At 45.0% G+C, this 24,439-nt stretch overlaps 1 protein-coding gene and 1 pseudogene across 1 annotated transcript; one reads left to right on the top strand and one right to left on the bottom strand.

Moving 5' to 3' along the window:
- The first annotated feature begins 5,001 nt into the window (after positions 1–5,001).
- Positions 5,002–10,919, top strand: LOC123121891 (uncharacterized). The gene is made up of 12 exons (XM_044541986.1): positions 5,002–5,255; positions 5,359–5,420; positions 5,890–5,958; positions 6,088–6,169; positions 7,905–7,975; positions 8,526–8,627; positions 8,715–8,804; positions 9,809–9,883; positions 9,973–10,005; positions 10,086–10,166; positions 10,338–10,397; positions 10,495–10,919. The coding sequence occupies exons 1-12, from the start codon at positions 5,195–5,197 to the stop codon at positions 10,669–10,671; spliced, it is 963 nt and encodes a 320-aa protein (XP_044397921.1). The 5' UTR covers positions 5,002–5,194; the 3' UTR covers positions 10,672–10,919.
- A 1,401-nt stretch (positions 10,920–12,320) lies between these two features.
- LOC123121892 (probable disease resistance protein RF9) lies at positions 12,321–16,227 on the bottom strand (annotated as a pseudogene).
- Between the last annotated feature and the right edge of the window lie 8,212 nt (positions 16,228–24,439).

Genomic DNA, 24,439 nt, shown 5'->3' on the forward strand with positions numbered 1-24,439 from the left:
TGCGTAGAATTTTTTTGTTTTCCATGCAACGTTCCCCAACAGTTGCTCTTACTACTCCTCTAGTCCATTTTAGTGAAGTTATCCTTGGTTAGGATCATCCTCGGCATAAGAACCAAACAAAAAACTTTAATCTTGATGGCACTTCTGATTTTCAAAGCCATTTTTTTACAAGTGGAGTGATCTTATACATGCCTACCCCAACTTGTTTGTTACTAAAGGCTTTGTTGTTGTTGTTGTTGTTGTTGTTGTTGTTTAGTGATCTTATCCATCATCGCATCATGCATAGACTTGACAAAGACGTCATTCTGATGTAAGTGCCACATGGACACATTCCTCTCGTGAGGTTTCAATATGTAACAAGCTAGATTCAATTGGTGAATAGCCAAGATATATTTCTTCCACATGATGTGATCTTAAGAAGGCTTGGTGATCCACTTGGACAACATGGTGGTTGTTGGGGGGAGACTTGTATGAGATCTCACATTTAGGTGAAATCGTGAGATCAACCCCAAAAATCGATATCTGAAATTATTTGACGATATCCATGTGGGGTATGTCTACAACTTCAAAAAAATAGCTCAAAACTTGATGTACATTTACAGATTCAAAAAAGACAAATTTGAATGTAAATAGTGGTAGATTTAGGTAAATAGTACTTTGACACTATTCACATCTGGTTTTGTCTTTTCTATTTCTATTAATGCAAGTCGAATTAGGAGCTGAAACTTTTTGAGTTGTACATCAAACATTGATGTATGTCTATAAATTTTTTGAGAATGTTTGAACATGTATTTTTTTCAAAAAAACCGATCTCATTGATCTCATCTAATGTGATATCTCACACAAGTCCTGCCTGGTTATCGAGGTTATGAAAAGAGCGAACTATATTGGAGCTACTACTGCTATTTTTTTATGATTGCTATCACCTGTTGTGTGATTTTCCTCGAGCTTTGTATGAGCATTGTCCTAGAGAGGCAAATAATGTAGTCCATGAGCTAGCTAGATTAGAAAAATTTACTATTCCTAGTGTTTGGATGGATGAGCCACCTAATGGCATTATTACAAAAAATTTGGGTATCATCATTTTGTTCTGACTAGCAAGATGCCTGTGCATTGCACGGAACACCAAGATGCATTATTTTACAAAAAATCTATTGTGATTGACCCATGCGGGAGTAATCTCATGTGTAAAAACTAACGACATCTGCAGGTTTACATAACTCAACATGTACACCGCTGATGCAGATCCTCTCCGACACTGACCTTCGCAAGCACGCCGACGACGCCGCCCGTGTCCCAACAGCTCAGACTGAGCGGAGTAGGAGAGACGAGAAAGAGGAGAGATAATGTGAGGAGGAGTGGGGCATGGTGGTGGTAGGTAGTCGAACTGAGCGGAGGCACGCATGGGGATGGACGACGCCGGCAGCAGCCACCATGCCAGATTGTTCTGAAGGTTTCCTTTTTTAATTGCTCAACAATGAGGTTGTGGGAGATAAGGATGAACGAGGGAAGGCCTTATATGCAATTGTGAAGAGAGATGTGGGTATATTTTTTCAAAATTGCTATAGTTTGCTTTCTATCCGCTAGATATAGATCAAACGGTCTATATTGTAGGATGACAGACATACCATCATCACCAATTCGTTTTTTTATAAGAGTAGAGATGCTTACCAAGTGACCTTTTGTGTTTCCTATCTGGAAATTTCTCGCTGCACTTGTATAGTTGTGTATGCGAGGACAGAGCGTTGAAAATGACCTCTTTAACAGAAGTGTGCAGACTAACCTGTTACGATATCTTTAACAGAAGTCACGTGCTTGTGTTATTTTTCAATGCAGATCACTGGGTGGAAGTGGGCTTTTTATTTCCACATTTGATGCAAGTTGAGGTTACTGATGATAGGCTTATTGCTAATGAATTTGCAATGTTGATTGTCGATTGACCTACTATTGACATCTGCCAAATAGTTGTTACTCATTACGAGTAGTTAACTGAAAGGAGGATAAGAAGTGAGACGGGTGGTTTGTTTCTCGAGTTAGGGACGTGTGATGCAAAGTGAGACGGGTGCTTTGTTCCTCTCAAATTAGGGGCGTGTTATTTTATTTTCTTACTTTGCAACGCGGGATATTTGCTAGTGGTACTCTCAGACTAGCAGCTCCGTTCACCGATCCAGGTCGCCACCGGGCGAAGCCCGTGTGTGGACGGCGGCGGCGAGGCGTCCTCCCTCCATGGTGGCGATGGGTACACCCTCCAGCGTTGGCTCGTGGGTTAAATACGGGCTGCGGAGGGATCCGGTGAAGCCGGTGGCTCAACATCGACGATGGACGGAGGGATCCGGCGCTCTTGGCTGGGATGTTGTGGTCGTTGCAGCCACGCGCTGCGAGCCGATGGGCTCGGGCGGGCCTGTGGAGCACCGGTTGTAGCGGCTGGCGGCGCGGCGGTGGTGGTTCCCTGCTGCTGCGTGATTGCATGGTGGTGGCGGCAGGCAGCCAGGCGACGGCGGCTGGACCCTTTCATCTAGTCTCCGTCAGAGAAGGCGGCAATCCGTGCACAAGACGCTTGAAGGAGGTTCTTCGAACTGATCTGGATGAAATTCTGCTCTTGGCTAGCTGGCAAGGCCGGCGACGGCGACGCTCTTCAGTGTCGTTACCTAAGGCATCGCCGTTGAGAAGTTCCAGACCACTACTATTTACTAGTAGAAAAAGGGCTTTGGTTCAGCCAGAAAAGACCATTAATACCGGTTGCATTACGAACCGGGACTAATGTAAGCATTAGTCCCAGTTCGAGCGGCGAGGGCACCGTACATGCATTACTCCCGGTTCAAATGGGACCTTTAGTCCCGGTTGATGCCACGAACTGGTACTAAAGGGTGCGATGCCTATTAGTACCGGTTCGTGGCACGAACCGGTACTAAAGGTCGTGCCATGAACCGGTACTAATGGTGCAATTTTCAAATCCTACCCCCTGTATCGCCTTTTCAGTTTTGTAAAAAGCAAAAGAAAATGATAAAAATTTCAAAAGTTAAAATCCTTCGAGATGTAGTTATGTTACCACATCTACTAGTTAGGAAAATTTAAAAACTTAAATTTGGACATGTTTTGCAAAAAGTGTAGGAAAAATGTAAAACGGCTATAACTTTTGCATACGATGTCAGAAAAAAACGTATAATATATCAAAATGTTCAGCACGAAAATGCGCATCCGATTTTGACGGCCTATGTCCTGTTTGCAAATTTTTAGAATCCTCAAATTCCAAAAGGAAAAAAAGTTATGCTCAAATTTCAGTTTAAAAAAAATCATTAAATCTGGTCAAACTATGGTCAAACTACTTATTCAAGAAGCATTAGTGTTACTAAATAATTATTCAAGAATATTAGTGTTACTAAATAAGTATTTCAGTTTTTTTTTGAATTTTGGTCAAATCTGGTCAAACTGTGGTCAAACAATGGTCAAACTACTTATTCAAGAAATATTAGTGTTACTAAATAATTATTGTTTTTTAAACAATAGTTTCAAACTCAAACAGTGAAATGTGTGACTTCATGCTCAAGCTAAACTCCTGAGGGTTAATAGGATTGACATCTTACTATTGTCAGGAAAACAACAAGTGTAGATTTGAAAACGAGGGACAATAGAACCCGGAAGTTAAGTGTGCTCAGGCTGGGGGAGTGGGAGGATGGGTGACTGTTCGGGAAGTTAGATGATTTGGAATGATGAGGGGTGATTAGAGATTAAATTGAGCAGTGATGAGGGGTGATTAGAGATTAGAGGTTAAAATAATTCAGAAATTTGAAAATCAGGAAAAAATTTCAATTTTTTTTTAATTTTTTAAAAAAAATCCTTTAGTACCGGTTGGTGTTACCAACCGGGACTAAAGGTGGACCTCCAGGCAACAACCATGTGGAGGGCCTTTAGTCCCGGTTCGTATAAGAACCGGGACTAAAAGGGGACCTTTAGTAACGACCCTTTAGTCCCGGTTCCAGAACCGGGACTAAAGGCCCTCTAGAACCGGGACAAAATGCCCTTTTCTACTAGTGCTAGTACCTAAGGGGGCGTTATTCTTGGAGGTGTTCATGGGCTCGAGGGACCAGTGGACGGTATCATTGGTGAAGCGGTGATTCATCCTACACATTGATGGCGGCGGATCTCAGCGGCGTGGCGTAGTGGAGACTCGGTGTTTGATGTGTGGTGATAGACTCGCGCCGGAGGACGACGCCGTCTGGCGTCGTGGTGGCGTTGGTGGTAGAGAGGACTGGCAAGACCGATGCGTCAGTATCTGCTTTGAAGATGGATCGTTAGAAGATGGTGGTGACGGCCCTTGCAGTGTGCGCATGTGATGTCCACTGAGAGTGCGCCGGATTGGTGTGTGACCCAATCCCGGCATTGTGGCTTGGGTGGGATAACCGGCTTTAGGTGTTAGGATTTTGTGCGATGTCTGTTTGGTATTAGGCTCGCACATTCAGCACCCCTTTATCAAATGGATAGGAGTAGCGACACGTATTGCTAAGATGGAGACTTCAGGCTTACTCCCTCCGTTTCTAAATATTTGTCCTTTTAGACATCTCAAATGGACTACTATATAGGAAGTATATAGACATATTTTACAGTGTAGATTCACTCATTTTACTTCATATAGAGTTACTGTTGAAATCTTTAGAAAGACAAATATTTAAAAACGGAGAAGTACTTTGCAAGGTTTTTGTGAATAATTAATAAGCAGGCTGCATGCATCGTCCAGAGGCCGGGGTACATCCTTCTTTTCTACGGTAATTTTTTTTGCTAGTGATAGTCTCATGACTTTTTGCTAGTGGTAGTCTCATGACAGTCTACATGCATCGCCCAGAGGCCGGGATACATCCTTCTTTTCTACAGTAATTTTTTTGCTAGTAGTAGTCTCATGATTCATCGTGAAGATTAGAAGTAGCGTGCGGTACCTTTTTTTTTTGAGCTTGTGCGGTAACCTTCTTGCTCGTACATGCTGACTAGACCCAAGAGCGTCTGTGGTCGGCAAACCGACACGAGCCGAGCGGCCGAGCCCGGTCCAAGCGTTCAACCCCGACTGTCCAGCCCGCTCGTCCCGCACGCTTTCCCCTCCTCCAAGCCACCACCCGCCTCCTCCGTCTCCTCCCCCCACCCAATCCGCCGCTGACCCCCCTTCCAGAACCTCCGAGAAGCGAACGAGAGAGCCCGCAGGGGCATGGCGATGGCGACGCACACGGGGGTCGCCGCCTCCAAGGTCCTCATCCTCGTCGGCGCAGGTCGCAATCAATCCCCCCGTCCCCAAATCTATCAATTTGCGATGTCGAAATTCGAATTGGCTGCTTCTCTTGATCCTGAAATGGTGATTTTGCGTCGCCGCAGGCCTGACGGGATCGATCGTGCTTCGGAATGGCCGCCTGTCGGATGTATTGGCGGAGCTCCAGGTCGGTGGATTTCCAGCTCATACCTTGTTAATTTTCTCGCCTTTATTCATCATCAGAGGTGGGGAGAAATCTTTGGATGTTTTTTATGATGAGAAGACAATAGGATAATAGGAGCGTTACCGCTGACCTGTCTGAATAGAGCATGATTGTAAATTTGCATACACATGCTCATAAGAGCAGCACAGATTGTCACCCAATCTTACAATTAAATCCGCTTTGCCGCACACATATATGTATGGAAAGTATTGGACAGCGCTTTTGATGATCTCATTTTCATTTTCTGCGTAACAAGTGAAGGCACCAATGGGTACTCCAAATCATCCATAGTGTACCCTGCAGAAAAAATAATCAGCCATAGTGTTTGCCAAGCATGTGTCAGTGGTTTAGATTGTATGTTCTTCATCTTGTAGTAAGTTATGTCAACCTTCAAATCTTTGAGGGACATGTTGTGTTTTTCTGTTTTTATTAGGAGCTCATGAAGGGCGTAAATCAAGGAGAAGGCTCCAGCGCATATGACATGGCTCTTATCCAAGCTCAGGTGCGCAGTTGTTTATACTTGCACCAACAGTTGCATAAATATGAGATATTACACTAATGTCTTTCATTTGCTGTAAAATAACGTCTCTGTTGTTGTTTGTGCATTCCACGTGCTGGTATTTGATACCAGATTCGGCATTTAGGCCAAGAAGTCAGAGATTTAACTTTGTCAAAGCCCATTACCATATTGAGTGGCAAATCGGACTCGGGAGGTATGTACCTGTCTGATGCCCCCCTTGCTATGTTTCAGCTTTTCTCTCTAAGCGACCTATGCAAAAAACCTAATCCACATGCTAAATAAGCCTTCATTATGAATTTGCTTGTATTATCCAAAAATGCTCAGATAGATAGTTACTCACTTAAGCCTGACTCTCCTACAATATCTGCAGCTGAAAGAAGGCCTATTTTTTTGGCATGTGCATCTCCAATCTGACAATGAATGATTCATGAGTTTGAATCGCTTCGAAACTTGTAATTTGGAACATGTAGATAAGCTAATGAACAATATATTGGTACATTCAATTGTTTCGCCACGATATTTATGAACCTTTGAGAAAAGCTACTTACCTCATTCATTTTAGAGAAAAGTATATTTTTGGTCCTTCAACTCTTCGTGGAGTCTAGATTTAGTCCTTCAACTTGAAAACCGGACAACTTGCACCCCTAACTTTTAAAACCGGACAAGTTTAGTCCCTGAGGTTGTTTCTGTGCCGAGTCAACCCGGTTTTGGCTAGTCGTAAGTCTAACACAACGTCCACCTCATCATCTTCTTCTTACTCGTGTCGGGCGTTTCATCGAACACTTCGTAGGCAGGCGATGCTTCCGGTGCTCGTCATCTCGTTCATCCCGCATGTCATGCTGCTCTACCCCCGCATGTCCAGCGGCGGCGTTCGAATATCCTGCGGGGGCGGCGGCGACGGTTGAAAAGCTGGTCTGCAGGGCATGGATACGGCGGGCCGGCCGCATACAGCAGCCTGAACCATGCCGCCATTGGGCCTCCTGAGCAACGTTCTGGAGCTCGACGCCCGGGTGCTCAAGGAGGCATCGAGGTGAGGACCGTGAGGTGCACCAACCCAGCCATAGAAGCCTCCTGCACCTCAAATACGCGGCCTCGTCCTTGCCCCAGCACGTGCGCACCAACGCGGTCCCGGACGCGAGCGCTGCAAGCTCGAGGGCAAGCACCACCGGTGGCAAGGAACGCGTCGCTGCACGTCGGAAGCAGCTGGAGCCGTCATACAGGCCCTCGGCGAGCATTCCGCGGACAACATCGAGGAAGTACACCACAGGTCCATCAGCAAACGCAGGCCGTCGAGCTCGATGCGTACCGAGCTTGAGTATCTCATCGGCGACCAGGCGGTAAGCTTGGTCACCTTGCCTGTATGGCCGGCGCACTCGTGTCACTCCTACTGGTGCAGCTAGCGGCAGTGCGCGCAGAGGTTGCCAGGCAGCCGGGAGCTGCGCCATGGCGAGGTGCACGGGGCCAGCAGTGCGTGCTGGAGCAGGGCTGCTGCACTTGGCCAGCGGTGAGGAGGCAGCGGCGGCTTGGAGCTGCCAGTAGGCAGCCCACGATGCGGCCACGGCGGCTTGTGGTAGCCAGCAGGGCCATCGATGGTAGGCGCGCATCATTTGTTTGATGAAATGCCCAAACAGAGATAGAGAGAAGAAAGAAGAGATATGCCCAAGTAGGGGAGAAATACCGCCGCGTGGACGAAAACAAGTCAAAACCACAATGAGTCAGCAATCATACCTGGCCAATCAAGACGAGGGACTAAACTTGTCCGGTTTTGAGAGTTAGGGGTGCAAGTTGTCCGGTTTTAGAGTTAAAGGACTAAATCTAGACTTCACCAAAAATTGAGGGACGAAAAGTATACTTTTCTCTTCATTTTATTACACTTACTTGCTAGTTCTTGTAGCATTTTATTTACCTGCATGCGCATTTCTCTTCAGGCAGTTTATCGTCCTACATACTACCAGCAGCTGCAGTTGGAGCATTAGGTTATTGCTATATGTGGTGTAAGGTAAGATAAGCATACACACAAAAATATATTCGAGTTATTGTCAAATTCTCTGTCTGCAATTTTTTGACTAAGGATCATGAATTGTGTCCTGGTCTTCTTTCTCCAGAAATGTTCTTCTTACAACATTCATATAGAATCAGTAACTGAAGAAAGAGAAAATAGAACCCTTTTTCTTCCCCTTTTTTTATTTGCTTTCTGCCTTGTTTCTCGCATATACCAGAAATCTCTTGGGAATCATGTTTTTTGTGTCTGTGTGTGTGTGGATCCAACTGTAAGTAGATAAATGGAGCACCTCTAAGTTAATCTTACTCTGTAAAGAAATATTCCTGATATGGTGACAATTCTGATAATAGTTTCAAATTGACTGTTGCATTGTTTCCTATGGATTCACTATGGTTTATGTAAAATCCTTGGATCTTTCTTATGCTAATGACGTCTCCAAGTTGTTGTTTTAATACAAAACTTGCAATGTAGATTACATATATAAATTATGTGTGTAAACTTCTATCTGTCATGCTTTTGCTTTCTTAATATAAATATCCTTATGCAGGGATGGTCCTTCTCAGATGTCATGTTTGTCACAAAACGCAATATGGCCAGTGCTGTTGATAGCATGTCGAAGCAATTGGAGCAAGTTTCGTCAGCACTAGCAGTATGCTTTACACATTATTATTTCAGATTCAGTGTTATCTTTCTTTTCATATCTACTGACTAATGACTGACATTCAATTAATTTCAGGCGACGAAAAGACATCTAACAAAACGCCTTGAGAATTTGGATGGAAAAATGGACGAACAAGTGGAGGTCTCCAAACAAATCCGGAATGAGGTTTGTTGATTTGCTATGATGTTAGTCCTGAGCAGTGATATACTGATATGATGACAAGTTGAATGATTCCTGAGACCTTATGAAGTTTGTTCTTGTGGAACAGCAACAATTGTTCTTCTGTTTTCATTCTTACATTACCTAATCAACACCTTCAGCTACCATAATTGAATTAATTGAATTGTTCACTACAAGTAGGTGTTTCCATCATACTGTAGTTCATCCGGAAAGGTGGGTCAGGATTTTTTTTTAGAACAGCCGCCGTCTAGGGGTGCAAGTGGCGAACCCATGTAAGCCCACTCAATAAGGGGTAGTACAAGCTGAACTAATTCCCTAATACAAAGCTCCAACTAATATGGACGATTTTGACTACGGTGCAAGCACAAGTGACGTGCCGCTTGCATCCCTGGTGCCATCACATAACAACATACAAGTACTAGTCGTGGCCTGCTTGTGATTGTTTTTGTTGTTAATGTTCATAATCCATAGTCATATACTGGCTAGCATGTCAAGATTGGCTCAAATCCAGAAACTGTGCAACACTTCAAATGACTGGTTAAGGGAATACACTAGTCTGGTGTTTACAACCATTAACTGCAGCCTACTCAAGTACTTTTGTCCATATACCATAAAATATTATTGTGTAGAATAATAATACGTATGAGCACAAACATAACCAGAGTGATCTTCCTAAATTGTCTATGGAGAATCTGATTTTGTTTATTATGTCTTTTTGATAAGCTATTGCTAGTCTTTCACTTGCATGCATGGAGCACATAGTTTTCCAGCCTTTTTCTTCAAAATAATTCTGTAAGAGCACCAAAGGTGTACTCTGCTTTCTGTTCTTTTCAATGTCGCGAAAGCTGTTAAGCTAATTTGTTTAGTAGGCACTCCATATTTCTTTACAGAGGGAGTACATGCTGTATATACTTGTAATGCTATGCTATCCTATGAAAATTCAGTTTTCTTCTCAGTTCAAGCATTCATGTTCTGTTCAATATGCACAGGTCACGGATGTTAAAACTGATCTGTCTCAAATTGGCTTTGACGTTGAAGCAATTCAACAGATGGTAGCTGGACTGGTGAGTTTGAGCATCCTGGAACCCTTGCACATGAATTTTTGCTCGAAGTCTATTTGATTGTTCTGACTTTGTTTGTGTACGATTATCAGGAAGAGAAGATTGAGTTGCTTGACAATAAACAGGTGACCAGCATACTCACGAGCCTCTGAGTCTTGGCATGCTGAAATTCTGTTTGTCCTAACCTCTTATATTTTAATGGCAGGATGCGGCTAATGCTGGTATATGGTATCTCTGCCGAATGGCAGGAGGTATAAAAGAGGGAATAAATGCCAAGTTTTTCCAAGTAAGCAGATAATTGGTACAGGGTTATGAGTCTGCGCTGTCCTGTTTAAGGCCTGTTCATTAGGTGTTCTTATCGCGTAGATTCAACTATCTTTGTCGTGACCCATATCTGAGCTTATCATGTAGATTGAGCTATCTTCGTGATGATTCATACCTGTTCTTCATTTGACAGGAAGCGGATGAAAAACTCAAGCTCTTGGACCTGGCTCATACTGAAAAGAAGCCGGTGAAGGTAAGTCGAGTGCCTTTCTCTCAGATGTTTGCCCTCCTTCCAGGCAGTTTCAGTTTCTTGATGCAGAATCACCAACTTTATGCTGTGCATACTGTAGGGTCTGGAGTTGTTTCTGGAGAGCACCAAGGAAGCCAAGGCACTCGACTCCAAGCCTAAGACCATCGTGCAGAACGATGCCAAGAAACCGATGAAGGCGTTCGACGTGCCTGTGAAGAGTGCTGCGGTGCACAGGTCAAACAGGTTCTTAATTCGCAAGGAAGGCCTCGCGCTGTGATCAGCGCCTGACCGTGTTGCTCGTGATGTACATTGCGTTATTGGTTGCTTTGTTTGATAGAAAATATAGAAGAAGAATAACCTGCATCCCGAGTGGTGATTTTCCAGGATAGACAGGTTTATACGTCTTTACGACAATTTGTATTGGTTTCTTTGTATTTTTTTTTGAGTCATTTCATGTTCTGGTATGAAGTTGTTCGCTTGTAAACAAGTGGAGGAATAAATATTTAAAACACGTTTTTTTTCTTATCGCTTACATATTTTCTCCGTTCTCTTGCTGCACCACGTGCATGCATGAAATGTGCGGAGTCGCCTAGCAGCAGGGTCTAGAACAGAGATGACTTGCATATATTCCTCCGTTTCAGAATATAAAGTGTATTGGTTTCCGTGCAAGTCAACCATTTCAATATTTGACCAAGATTATAGAATAAAATAACAACATCTACAATGCCTAATAGATAAAATATAAAATTGCTTTTCATGATGGATCAAACGATATAAATTTTGTATTGTGGATATTGATATATTTTTCTAAAAAGTTGGTCAAACATGGGCTCGTTTGACTTTTGAAAAAACAAATGCACATACACCTTATATAAAGGAACGGAGGGAGTATGAATTGAGCTGAAAAGAAGTGCACGAACCAGGGTGCGCTCAGCTGCAGAAGAGGTGGCGCTCTGAAGCTGGAAATCATCTTCAATCGTATGCAGACAGACACTGGTTTCGTTCTGAATAATGAAATCGTCGCCTCGCCTCCCCTCCCCATTTATTGATTTAAAAAACAAGTGCATGGACCGAAGTTACTCAAATAGTCTTAAATTTTCGAAATCGATGTGCCAAAATTTCATGTTAAAACTCGCAGATCAACCAAGAAGTACAGAAGAGAAACTTACATATCGGAAGTAATCAAGTGCGTATTGTACTATTCGCTAGCTCGGTTTGTCTATTCTTAATATGTGATGATGTGAATCAGATTTTAGGTTTAGAATTTCGTGTTAGCTCACTTGGGGAAGTGGAAGTCTGGAAACGGCGTGGTGACGGTGTCGACGGACGAAACGTCCCTCTCTCTGTGTGTTTGTGCGGCCGCCTCGGCGACGGCTCGCCGGCGGGCGTTGAGGCCCCCCCAGCGACCCAGCGGCTAGGCGGCCCCTCCGGCAGCGAGGTGAGCCCATCGGTTCCGTTTTCTGCCACCTCATTTCCTCCCCCTGAACCCTATGTTTTGATTTTAGGTGCAATGTAGTAAACCCTAGTTCTGTGAGATGGATTTGGGTTGGAATCTGGGTGCGTTGAGGAGTAGCAGAAAAACCACGTACCCGATATCATTGTCGTGGATCAAATCATTTGAAGAAAAAGAATATAGAAAGAGATGGCAAGAGGTGAGCTCCAGAGAGAGCACCCAGCACCCGTCCGTCTCTGCTCAGGAGAGGGGGAAAAAGCAGGGGCAAAGCTCCATTTCCATTGCAGTGCGAATTACGTGATGTTGTTTTCTAAACATCAGCTCAGGGCATTTTATCAAGAGGGTCATCAACTCTAAGCCATTTGATCATAGGTCAACCAACTTGACGGCAATACACCAATTGTTCCTATAGCCCAACATCACTAATCAACATAAGCTCAGATTACAAAAATGTGAGAACAGAGCACTCCGTGGCCGCAATTCGGGGTGTCTCATCTCCTCCCAGCCCTTTATTTTTTTATTCAGATTACAAACCGTGTCATGTACATCGGAGTTGCACAGTATACACATTTACTCTGGGTATCAAATACTGTGTTTACACATATATAAGTACATAACAAATAGTAGCGACATAAACCTATAAGCACAATTGACAGTTTGTCGGTATCAGGTCAGTAGCTTGCAGGAGAGACCTGTACACCTTTCGAAGATATCCGTTCCACCAGGCCCCAGCATGTAAGATGGCAGTGAATTTAAATTGCTTCCGCTCCCCATTGTCCACTCCTTACATGTCATACTTGCTGCAGGAGAGGAACATACTAGAGTAGCTTAGTCATAAGTGTTCACTTCAGAATTAAAACAGTGGTGCTTTGAATAGCATGCTAAATGTTAAAACTGAACAGTATTGCATCAGTGAATTATAGCTGTCGTTACTTTGAGGTTCTCCGTGCCACCGTTATTTCTGTCCTCTCTCTTGAAATTTAATTTTTCTGTATGTGTATTTAACTCAGGTGAAACGAGTTAAGTACCAGCTCACGATGGATTTAATGGCATTGTTCTACCAGCTGAAAATGGAGGCATGTAGCAGAGTGTGTACTTACGGGATCTGTACATGCTCAAAGTCCTCCTCACTCGACCTGAGGACAACCTCGCGTCCGGCCTTGTGGAGCAGGTAGCATAATACTTGATCCAACTCGGGCATCGCTATCACTTTCAGCTTCTTAAGTTCCTTCAGATGCTGCAATCCTTGTGGAAGTGTCTTCAGCTTGGTGCACTTGCAGAGAGTTAGTATCCTGAGCCTTGGCATGGCACCATCCTCCAATATCCACTCCTCGATATCCAGATCGTGGAGCACCAAATTGTGCAGGTCTGGAAACCCACCAGAAGGGCAGGTCATGGTCGCGCCAGTGTATGACTTGACCCCTATTTCCAACACATTCAGGAACGTCAGCCAGCTCCCAAGTAATGGCATGGGGTCTTCATCATTCAGCAGATTAGGACAACTAATTTTCAGCCGTCTGAGGTTGTGCGGGAGGAGGTGCAGATCAGGAAGATGCAGGTCGTTGGGCACCCCGAACTCGTCCTCGCACGCCCCGACAATTTCCAGCTGTTTGACGCTCCGGTAGTGCTTCCCAAAGCACCAGGAGGGGTTCTCTTCCATTCTGTCAATTGCTCCTTCCCATTGCTTTGGGGTGTTGGCTGCCAGGTAATATGAAGAGAGACTTCAGGTTGCTCTGGATGGTAGTCTTCCACACGGACCATGACTCGACCTTGTAGATATGAACATGCTTCAGTGTCGAGATGCTCAAGAGATCAATAGGGAGCGCTTCCACTACGGCATCTCTTGCATCAAAAGTATGCAAGTTTGTGAGATTACTGACGGAAGCAGGAAGTACATATGTGCCACCTTTCAAGCCAAGGTACCTCAGATGTACCATCTGGCCGATCTCTGCAGGTAGCTGCCATCTCCCTCTCATGCCATCAAAGTAGAGTATCCGCAGGTAATTCAAGCCTCGGAAAGAGAAGACGTTCCTTTCTAGCCGAGCTGCATTGAAGATCAGCAAGGTGTGCAGATTTGGCATAGCAACACCGACCTTCACGCAAACAGAGTCATAGAGAACCACTCTGTAAGCTCTCATTTCATTGGAATATGAGGTCTCCACTTCATCTCTGGAACTGCAGTCTTTCAAGAACCCTTCTCTTCGAGCTCGCCCAATTCCCCAGTCGCGCAACACGTCATGTACCTTAACGGTCCTGATGCACCTGGAGCTCTTCTTTTCAATTAGGATCAAGCAGCGCTGGGCCAGTTCTTCCACATACCCGAGCGCAGTTTCTTCAAGGGAGCGTCCATGCACGTTCGGTATGAAACCCTCTGAAATCCACAACTTTGTAAGAAGGCCTACCGGGACTGCATAGTCTTCTGGGAATGATGTGATGTACAAAAAGCACACCTTCAGATTACTTGACAGATCATAGTAACTTAGGTCCAGTATGGCTCTGATGTCACCCTCGTTCTTCATTGCATCCCAGTTTATGCTGGCAACCATTCTTCTCCACTCGGTGATCCTGAGATTCTTTGAAAGGAAACCTCCCATGACTACAATTGCAAGAGGCAAGCCATTACCTTTTAATGCAAGGGCCTTGCCTAGTTCTCTGAAGCTATCCAGATCATCTCTGCCATGGAGGACATAGGAAGGGAATGCCTTTCTATTGAATAACTCTATACTTTCGTCGTTGTTAAGGAGCTTTACCTCCTGGATTATTTTTCTTGCATTGGGGTGATTGGAAACTGCTGAGTTGCGAGTTGTCAGAGCAATTCTGCTTCCATTTTTCACATCAGGAAAGGCAGCTTGGACCATATCCCAGTCTTCGATTCTCCAGACATCATCTAAGACTACCAGGTACCTTTTATCCTTGAGAAAACTGTGGATCTTCTTTATAATTTCCATCTCGCTCATTGTTCCTAGTTCTTCGAAGTCTTGACTCCCCATGGCCCCTTTAACGATATCCTTCAGTGCACCATAGACTGTAAATTGCTGTGAGATGCATATCCATGCGCAGGAGTTGAAATGCTTTTTGGCGACAAGATTATAGACCTTCCTGGCAATGGTTGATTTCCCTGCCCCCCCTGGACCAACAAGGGAGATGACAGTGAGGTCCTTGTTCTCCGAGTCAAGCAGTTCATCCTTGACCTGGTTGATTTCGCTGTCAAAGCCAATGACATCGACGTCGTCCCCAAAATCTGGGAGCGTCAGTCTTCTTGCGCGCATACTCTCGTTCTCATCCATACTGTGTCTCGTCTCATTCAGGCCAGTACTAGAAGAAATGCTGTATTTCGCGAACTCTCTGAAGATTGCCCCAACTCTCGCTGTCACCTGATCGATTCTTTTCCCAATGCTGTACAGACGCTTGCAGTGGACGGGGTAACAGGCGCCCTTGGATATGGCGCCGAGGAGGGACGGCGGTCTGCTGGTCTCCCTGGCCAAGATGTTGGCCGTGTCGATGATGATCTCGACGCTGTAGGCGACGTCCCTGACCTCCGACACCAGTTGGCTGAGCATCTCGTTCTCGCCCCTCTCCATCCTCGCGTCGGCGTCCCTGAGGAAGCACTGCATGCGCTTGAGCTCGGACTTGAGGGCCTCCACCTTGGCAGGAACCTGGCCCAGAGAAGCGACTTCTTGGATCACCGTGGCGCCTGCCCTCTGCAGCACGGCGGCAACCGCGTGCTCGGCCATGCCTCAAAACGATTTCTGCTGCGTCTGAAAGCACAGGATCACGCAGACTCGCAGATGATCGGAGGCAATATTTCTACACTGAAGTTGATATGATGATATGATCCTCGCTCCGAGTAAAAGGACGAGAGGAACCTAGCTAATTTGCTGCTGCGTTTACCCTACTCACTGCAGACAGAAGCAGAAGCCAAGATGCAAGCAAATAGGAGCAATTAGACATTTATGTGGTGCGAACAGAAGAGGATTGAAGAGCATGAGGGAGGGGATTGGAGTGTACCTGATGGATCTGTTGGCTATCCGCCGAGGCCGAGCAGAGGACGACGACACTGGACCATCCAGAACAGAATGAAGAGCATGAGGGAGGGGATTGGATTCTGCTGGATCTGGGTTGTTGTGCGTGGCGTGGTTTGTTGGATCATCTCATCCAAAGTCCAGACATCATTCTCAAGTCAGCTCATGCTGCTGCCTGCGTCAGTGAGGGAGATGATATATGTTTCAATACTGTGGAGGGCGTGGACGTTGACCTGCCGGTTTGTGTCTCCGGCTGGGGCTGGACGACCTCATGGCTAGCTTTGTCCTCACCCTTGTCAGTTTGTGCAGCTCGTTTTTTGTTCCAAGACAGACACTCGGCCACCATACGCATGGCTCTTGAGCGAGTCGTTTTTCGTCCACCCAAGGCCAAGCTCGGTCGGTTGGTTCCCGACCCGCGGGATCAGCGCTGCATTTCTACCCATGGCTTCAGCTTTGTCGTCGACGCCCTTGGGCCCTTGCCGGAGGGAGGATGAGGCCAAGAATAAAATACGAGCTCGATCCGGCGGGTCACGCACTGTGTTGTCAAGGTTTTTGAGCAGTAAAATCTAGCTTTACCCCTAAAAAACAGACAACACTCTGAATTCTCAAAAAAGAAAAAGAAAAACAGACAACACTCTGAAACCCAAGCAGGAGAGCTTCCTTAAATAAACGAAGGGGCACCCAAGCAGCTTCGCGATGCGGCGGCCCGGCGGGGCGACGGCTCGGTAAATCCGTGCTGTAGGGCCTGGTGGCTGGAGGCTAGGCATGTACTGTAGATAATCAGCTCAGGATCCACTGGCACGCCCGTCACCTTCCTCTGGCCCCGCAGTTCCCAGCGAGGGCGAGGCAACCCGGCGAAGCGGCGGCCCGGACCCCCGGAATCTGATGAATAATTAGGCATTTTCCCATTTAGTTTAATCCAGAAAAATAATGGATAAAACATGAATAGCAATATATCGATGAAACTAGAAACTAGCAACAATTCGTTGAGACTAGTTATGCAATCAAAATCATAAGCAAAATGCATCATATGCATGTCAATTGCTATTAGCAATAAACCAAATGCTAGCCCTAACAATGAGGATAAGATGGCATACGGCGCAGTAGCAGAAGGTGCAGATGTCCCGATCGTCATGTCGCTGAAGAGGTCGTTGACGTCGGGGAAGAAGTCGTCGTTGGGGAACTCGTCGTCAGTGATGTCGCCGTTCGCAGCCACGATGAACAAGACTCCAGCAGTTGCGTAAGAACGCTCCCCAAAAACCTGATCGCCCCTCTCCCGTACCGGATCACAAGAGGCGGGGTTTCGAAGGCCTGCTGTCTCACTCTCTGGTGCACGCCAGGAAGCGAGATGGAAAAGAGGTAGACGGTGCAATGCTCTGGAACAATGCGAAGAGTTGTGTCTCGTTGGAAAGAGGAGCGACCTCTTATAGGAGCAACGAGATGAAACTGAAATGGACGCACTAATTCTCATTAAGGAGAGGAGAAACAGACACACTGAAAATCCTATTAAGTGGTCAGTTTCGTCTCTCATTAGTAGGCAAATCGTTTCAAGTTCTTGCATGACAAAATATGCTAGTACGCACGGTATGAAGAAACCAATGTACTAATGAAGAAATGAAACCAAAACCAAAATATTGATGCCATCAATGAGGAGATGAATGTCATCATTCACCATCATTCGGTTTCATTTTCCACTAGCGCAAATATTTTAACTTCTTTCTTGTCATGCATGAACGTGCCACATGGGCCTATGGGATTTTCCTAGAAATTATTGGATATAACATATGGTTTAAATCCCAATAATTCTAACAACCCCCCACCAGATCCCAGAGGCACATCAAGTTTGCCTATGGTTCCAAAACATTGTTTATATACCGGTGTTTCGGTGAAGACTGTTAAGTTGAACTTCCACCTAGAACTCCACGCTACACTCGTTCACAACTTGAACAGTGGACTACGCCTTGAACTGCAAGTTTTGTGCAAACAAGTTTCACGTAAAAGCCTTGACCGATACTAGACCGCTGAAAACTTTCCCGCGGGTAGGAGCATATGCGTCATACTCCGGGGCCTCTTCATGAGTTTATTAGAGAACACCCAACTCTCACAGACCGCGACGTTTAACAGTCTAACTCATATATGTGTGTTCTTTCTAGATGTTCTGTAGGACAACATCTTTGCCTACCCAAGCCATTCAAAACACATTAAGATAAATATCAGCCTACCATACAGATTAGGAGAGAATTGCATCATAACGGAGTGGATTTTTGTCAAATAAATATTCTCCTCTCAGTTATCCAATAGTTTGTCTCGTCAATTCTAATTCACGGGATCTCCGATCACAAAGAATGGGTTACCACCATGAACAACTTATGTAGTGGGTCTCAATCCCATCTCCTTCGATGCATTGTCTATCACATTTCATGATAAACCCTTTGTGAAGGGATCTGCCAGATTCTTCGATGTGTTTATATAGTCCAACGCTATAACTCCGGAGTTTCTCATGAACCTAACAGATTTCAGTCTCCTTCTCACGTGTCTTGATGACTTCTTATTATCCTTAGAACTGTTTACCTTGATGATCACTGTTTGATTATCACAGTTCATTAGAATAGCTGGTATTGGTTTTTCAACCACCGGTAAGTCCATCAAAAGTTCTCGAAGCCATTCTGCTTCAACTGTTGCCGTGTCTAATGCTGTGAGTTCTGCTTCCATTGTTGACCTTGTTAAGATGGTATGCTTGCAAGACTTCCAGGAAACAGCAGCACCACCAAGTGTAAACACATAACCACTTGTCGCTTTAAGCTCATCAACATTAGATATCCAATTTGCATCACTATAACCTTCAAGTACTCTTGGATACCCGGTATAGTGAAGCCCATAACTCGCAGTACCTTTCAGATAGCGCATTATTCTCTCAAGTGCATGCCAATGAACATCTCCCGGGTTTGAAACAAACCGGCTTAGTTTACTCACAGAAAACGAGATGTCAGGCCTCGTAGCACTAGCTAAATACATAAGCGAGCCAATGATTTGAGAATATCTCAATTTATCCTTTGTTTCTCCCTCGTTCTTCCAAATTAAAACACTCGGATCATAAGGTGTCGGAGAAGGTTTGCAATCTGAATATCCAAAGCGATCCAGAATCTTCTCCACATAGTGAGACTGCAAGAGAGTGATCCCACCATCACAACCTCTTAAAAGCTTGATGTTCAAGATAACATCAGCTACTCCAAGGTCTTTCATCTCAAAGTTTTGATTCAGAAAATCTTTCACTTCCTGAATGACCTTGAGATTTGTTCCAAATATAAGTATGTCATCAACATACAAACATAATATAACTCCTTCGCCCCCACCATGGCGATAGTACACACACTTGTCGGCTTCGTTTGCAACAAAGCCCGTAGATGTCAAAGTTCTTTCGAACTTCTCATGCCACTGCTTAGGTGCTTGTCTCAAACCATACAAAGATTTCAACAATTTACACACTTTTTCTTCCTGACCATCTACTACAAAACCATCGGGTTGTTCCATGTAAATTTCCTCCTCCAACTCTCCATTTAGGAAAGCTGTCTTAACGTCCATTTGATGAACGAGAAGATTGTGTGAGGCGGCCAATGAGAGTAGTACTCGAATGGTGGTCAATCTGGCCACAGGCGCATAAGTATCAAAGAAATCTTCACCTTCTTTTTGGGTATAGCCCTTGGCAACAAGTCGTGCCTTGTACTTTTCAATTGTACCATCGGGCCTAAGCTTTTTCTTAAACACCCACTTACACCCTACAGGTTTACACCCATAAGGACGATCAGTGATCTCCCATGTCCCATTAGCCATGATAGAATCCATCTCACTACGCACAGCTTCTTTCCAGTAATCAGCATCATAAGATGCATAAGCTTCTGAAATAGAAGTGGGAGTATCATTCACGAGGTACACAATGAAATCTTCACCAAATGACTTTGTGGTCCTTTGTCTCTTGCTCCTTCTAGGAGCTTCATTGTCATCCTCCTCAGGAATATCTGTGTGTTTCTTCTCGGAATGTTCCAATGGAACAGTAGGTCCAGGAGTTGTCTGTGACCTCTGACTAGATGAGCTAGGCATATCCTTCATAGGAAAAATATCCTCAAAGAAAGTCGCATCATTCGACTCCATGATGGTACCAACATTCATGTCAAGTACCTCAGATTTCACCACTAGAAATCTATAGCCAATGCTATGGAAAGCATAACCCAGGAAAACACAATCAACTGTTTTTGGCCCAAGCTTACGCTTCTTGGTAATTGGTACATTGACTTTCGCCAAACAACCCCAAGTTCGTAAGTAGGAAAGTTTAAGCGTTTTCCTTTCTCATTCTTCAAACGGGGTAATCTCTTTATTCTTCGTAGGAACTCTATTTAGGACATGACTTGCAGTCATCAAAGCCTCGCCCCACCATTCCCTGGAAAGTCCCGCTGTATCTAACATGGCGTCAACCAAATCAGTTAGAGTTCGGTTCTTTTGTTCGGCAACCCCGTTTGACTGGGAGAGTAGGGAGGCGTCCTCTCATGTATTATACCATGTTCCTCACAAAATAAATTGAACTCATTGGAAAAATACTCTCCACCGCGATCCGACCTAAGCCTTTTGATCTTTCGATCGAGTTGATTCTCTGCTTCGGCTTTGTAGATTTTAAAGTAGTGCAAAGCCTCATCTTTTGTTTTCAACAAATATATCATGCAATATCTAGTAGAGTCATCGATTAGAGTCATGAAATATCTTTTTCCACCTTTTGTCAACACATCATTCATCTCACAAAGATCTGAATGTATGAGTTCAAGTGGTGCCAAATTCCTCGCCTCAACAGTCGCATGAGACTTGCGAGGTTGCTTTGCTTGCACACAAATTTGGCACTTAGAACCTTTGACAATTGTAAATTTTGGGATTAAACTCAAATTTGCTAGCCGCGTCATGACACCAAAGTTAATATGACAAAGTCGTGAATGCCAAACATTTGATTCGGTTTCACTGCAAACATGATTAATAACTTTAGTGCAAAAGTCTGACAAAGATAAGCGGAACAAGCCTCCGCTCTCATAGCCCTTCCCAACAAATTGTCCACACTTAGATACTACAACCTTATTGGACTCAAATACCAATTTATAACCATCTCGACACAAACAAGAACCGCTGACAAGATTTTTATTTATGGCAGGGACATGCTGCACGTTCTTCCGTCGCACGATCTTTCCCGAAGTAAACTTCAGATCGACCGTACCAACACCATGAACAGAAGCATGTGTCCCGTTTGTTGGGGAACGTAGTAATTTCAAAAAATTCCTACGCACACGCAAGATCATGGTGATGCATAGCAACGAGAGGGGAGAGTGTTGTCCACGTACCCTCGTAGACCGAAAGCGGAAGCGTTAGCACAACGCGGTTGATGTAGTCGTACGTCTTCACGATCCGACCAATCCAAGTACCGAACGTACGACACCTCCGAGTTCAGCACACGTTCAGCTCGATGACGTCCCTCGAACTCCGATCCAGCCGAGTTTTGAGGGAGAGTTCCGTCAGCACGACGGCGTGGTGACGATGATGATGTTCTACCGACGCAGGGCTTCGCCTAAGCATCGATACGATATTATCGAGGTGGATTATGGTGGAGGGGGGCACCGCACACGGCTAAGAGATCAAGAGATCAATTGTTGTGTCTCTGGGGTGCCCCCCTGCCCCCGTATATAAAGGAGCAAGGGGGGAGGCGGCCGGCCAAGGAGGAGGGCGCGCCAAGGGGGGACTCCTCCTTTCCTTGTTGGAGTAGGAGAGAAGGAAAGAGGGGGAGAGGGAGAAGGAAAAGGGGGCTGCACCCCTTGCCAATTCGGACCAGAGGGGGGGTGCGCGCCTCCTTCCTTTTGGCCTCTCTCTTCTATTCCCGTATGGCCCAATACTTCTCCCCGGCGAATTCCCGTAACTCTCCGGTACTCCGATAAATACCCGAATCACTCGGAACCTTTCCGAAGTCCGAATATAGTCGTCCAATATATCGATCTTTACGTCTCGGCCATTTCGAGACTCCTCGTCATGTCCCCGATCTCATCCGGGACTCCGAACTACCTTCGGTACATCAAAACACATAAACTCATAATATAACCGTCATCGAACTTTAAGCGTGCGGACCCTACGGGTTCGAGAACTATGTAGACATGACCGAGACACGTCTCCGGTCAATAACCAATAGCGGAACCTGGATGCTCATATTGGCTCCTACATATTCTACGAAGATCTTTATCGATCAGACCGCATAACAACATACGTTGTTCCCTTTGTCATCGGTATGTTACTTGCCCGAGATTCGATCGTCGGTATCTTAATACCTAGTTCAATCTCGTTACCGGCAAGTCTCTTTACTCGTTCTGTAATACATCATCTCACAACAAACTCATTAGTTGCAATGCTTGCAAGGCTTAAGTGATGTGCATTACCGAGAGGGCCCAGAGATACCTCTCCGACAATCGGAGTGATAAATCCTAATCTCGAAATACGCCAACCCAACAAGTACCTTCGGAGACACCTGTAGAGCACCTTTATAATCACCCAGTTACGTTGTGACGTTTGGTAGCACACAAAGTGTTCCTCCGGTAAACGGGAGTTGCATAATCTCATAGTCATAGGAACATGTATAAGTCATGAAGAAAGAAGTAGCAACATACTAAACGATCGAGTGCTAAGCTAACAGAATGGGTCAAGTCAATCACATCATTCTCGTAATGATGTGATCCCGTTAATTAAATGACAACTCATGTCTATGACTAGGAAACATAACCATCTTTGATCAACGAGCTAGTCAAGTAGAGGCATACTAGTGACACTCTGTTTGTCTATGTATTCACACAAGTATTATGTTTCCGGTTAATACAATTCTAGCATGAATAATAAACATTTATCATGATATAAGGAAATAAATAATAACTTTATTATTATTGCCTCTAGGGCATATTTCCTTCACCGTTTCCCATCAACACGGGTGTAGTTCTTGCGACCTGATAAGAAGAAAACATGTTTATGTCAGAACACACATGTACATTGGCACCGGTGTCAATCCACCAATCTGGAGAATGACATACTGAAAGGATGGTAGGAAATTTACCATACCCGACATCTTTCATGTCAACATCGCCAATAACAACATTAGCGGTCTTGCTATTGTTCTCATTCTGACGCATGTCCCAGCGGTCCTTGCAGGATGAAGCCCAATGTTCTTCACTGCCACATACATGGCACTTTCCTTTCTTCTTATAAGTATCCTCCTTCTTCTTGAAGTTGACAGGTTGTGGGGCTTTGTACTTGCCATCAAATTTTCCTTTGCCCGCATAGTTTTTGTTCTTGGGTTTGTGGGTATGGAAATTTCTCTTTTGTACCAAACTGGCACTGGAATTCCCCTCATGGAAACGAGCACGTGTGTCTTTTACCCTCGCCTTCTCTTCTACATCAAGAGTGCCAATTAGATTGACAACAGTAAACTCTTGCCTCTTATGCTTCAGAGAGGTAGCAAAATTCCTCCATGAAGGAGGAAGCTTGGCAATGATGCCTCCGGCAATGAATTTGTCCGGTAACACACAATTGAGATGCTCAAGTTCTTTAGTGAGCGACTGAATCTCATGAGCCTGCTCAACAACGGAGCGGTCATCAGTCATCTTGTAATCATGGTACTGTTCCATGATATACAACTCACTTCCTGCGTCCGCGACTCCAAACTTGGCTTCGAGCGCATCCCACATATCTTTACCGACCATGATGGTCATGAATGGGTCGACAATCTTGTCGCCAAGAACACTCAAGACAGCACCTCTGAAGAGGGTGTCTGTAGCCTGGAAAGCTTGCTCCTGCTCAGTAGTCAGCTCTCCCTCTGGCTTGCCTTTAGAGGCGTGAAAACAGTTCATGGTGGTAAGCCAAAGAACTGCCCTCGCACGCCACCTCTTATAGTTCACGCCCTCAAATGGTGCGGGCTTGAGAGTTGCAGCAAAAGCAATAGGAGAAAATTGCCTACACAAATCAGGTTTTTGGATTGATGAATAATTAGGCATTTTCCCATTTAGTTTAATCCAGAAAAATAATGGATAAAACATGAATAGCAATATATTAATGAAACTAGAAACTAGCAACAATTCGTTGAGACTAGTCATGCAATCAAAATCATAAGCAAAATGCATCATATCCATGTCAATTGCTATTAGCAATAAACCAAATGCTAGCCCTAACAATGAGGATAAGATGGCATACGGCGCAGTAGCAGAAGGTGCAGATGTCCCGATCGTCATGTCGCTGAAGAGGTCGTTGACGTCGGGGAAGAAGTCGTCGTTGGGGAACTCGTCGTCAGTGATGTCGCCGTTCGCAGCCACGATGAACAAGACTCCAGCAGTCGCGTAAGGACGCTCCCCAAAAACCTGATCGCCCCTCTCCCGTACCGGATCACAAGAGGCGGGGTTTCGGAGGCCTGCTGTCTCACTCTCTGGTGCACGCCAGGAAGCGAGATGGAAAAGAGGTAGACGGTGCAATGCTCTGGAACAATGCGAAGAGTTGTGTCTCGTTGGAAAGAG

Source organism: Triticum aestivum, chromosome 5D (genome assembly GCF_018294505.1).
Source record: "Triticum aestivum cultivar Chinese Spring chromosome 5D, IWGSC CS RefSeq v2.1, whole genome shotgun sequence".
In the NCBI taxonomy this organism is placed as follows: domain Eukaryota; kingdom Viridiplantae; phylum Streptophyta; class Magnoliopsida; order Poales; family Poaceae; genus Triticum; species Triticum aestivum.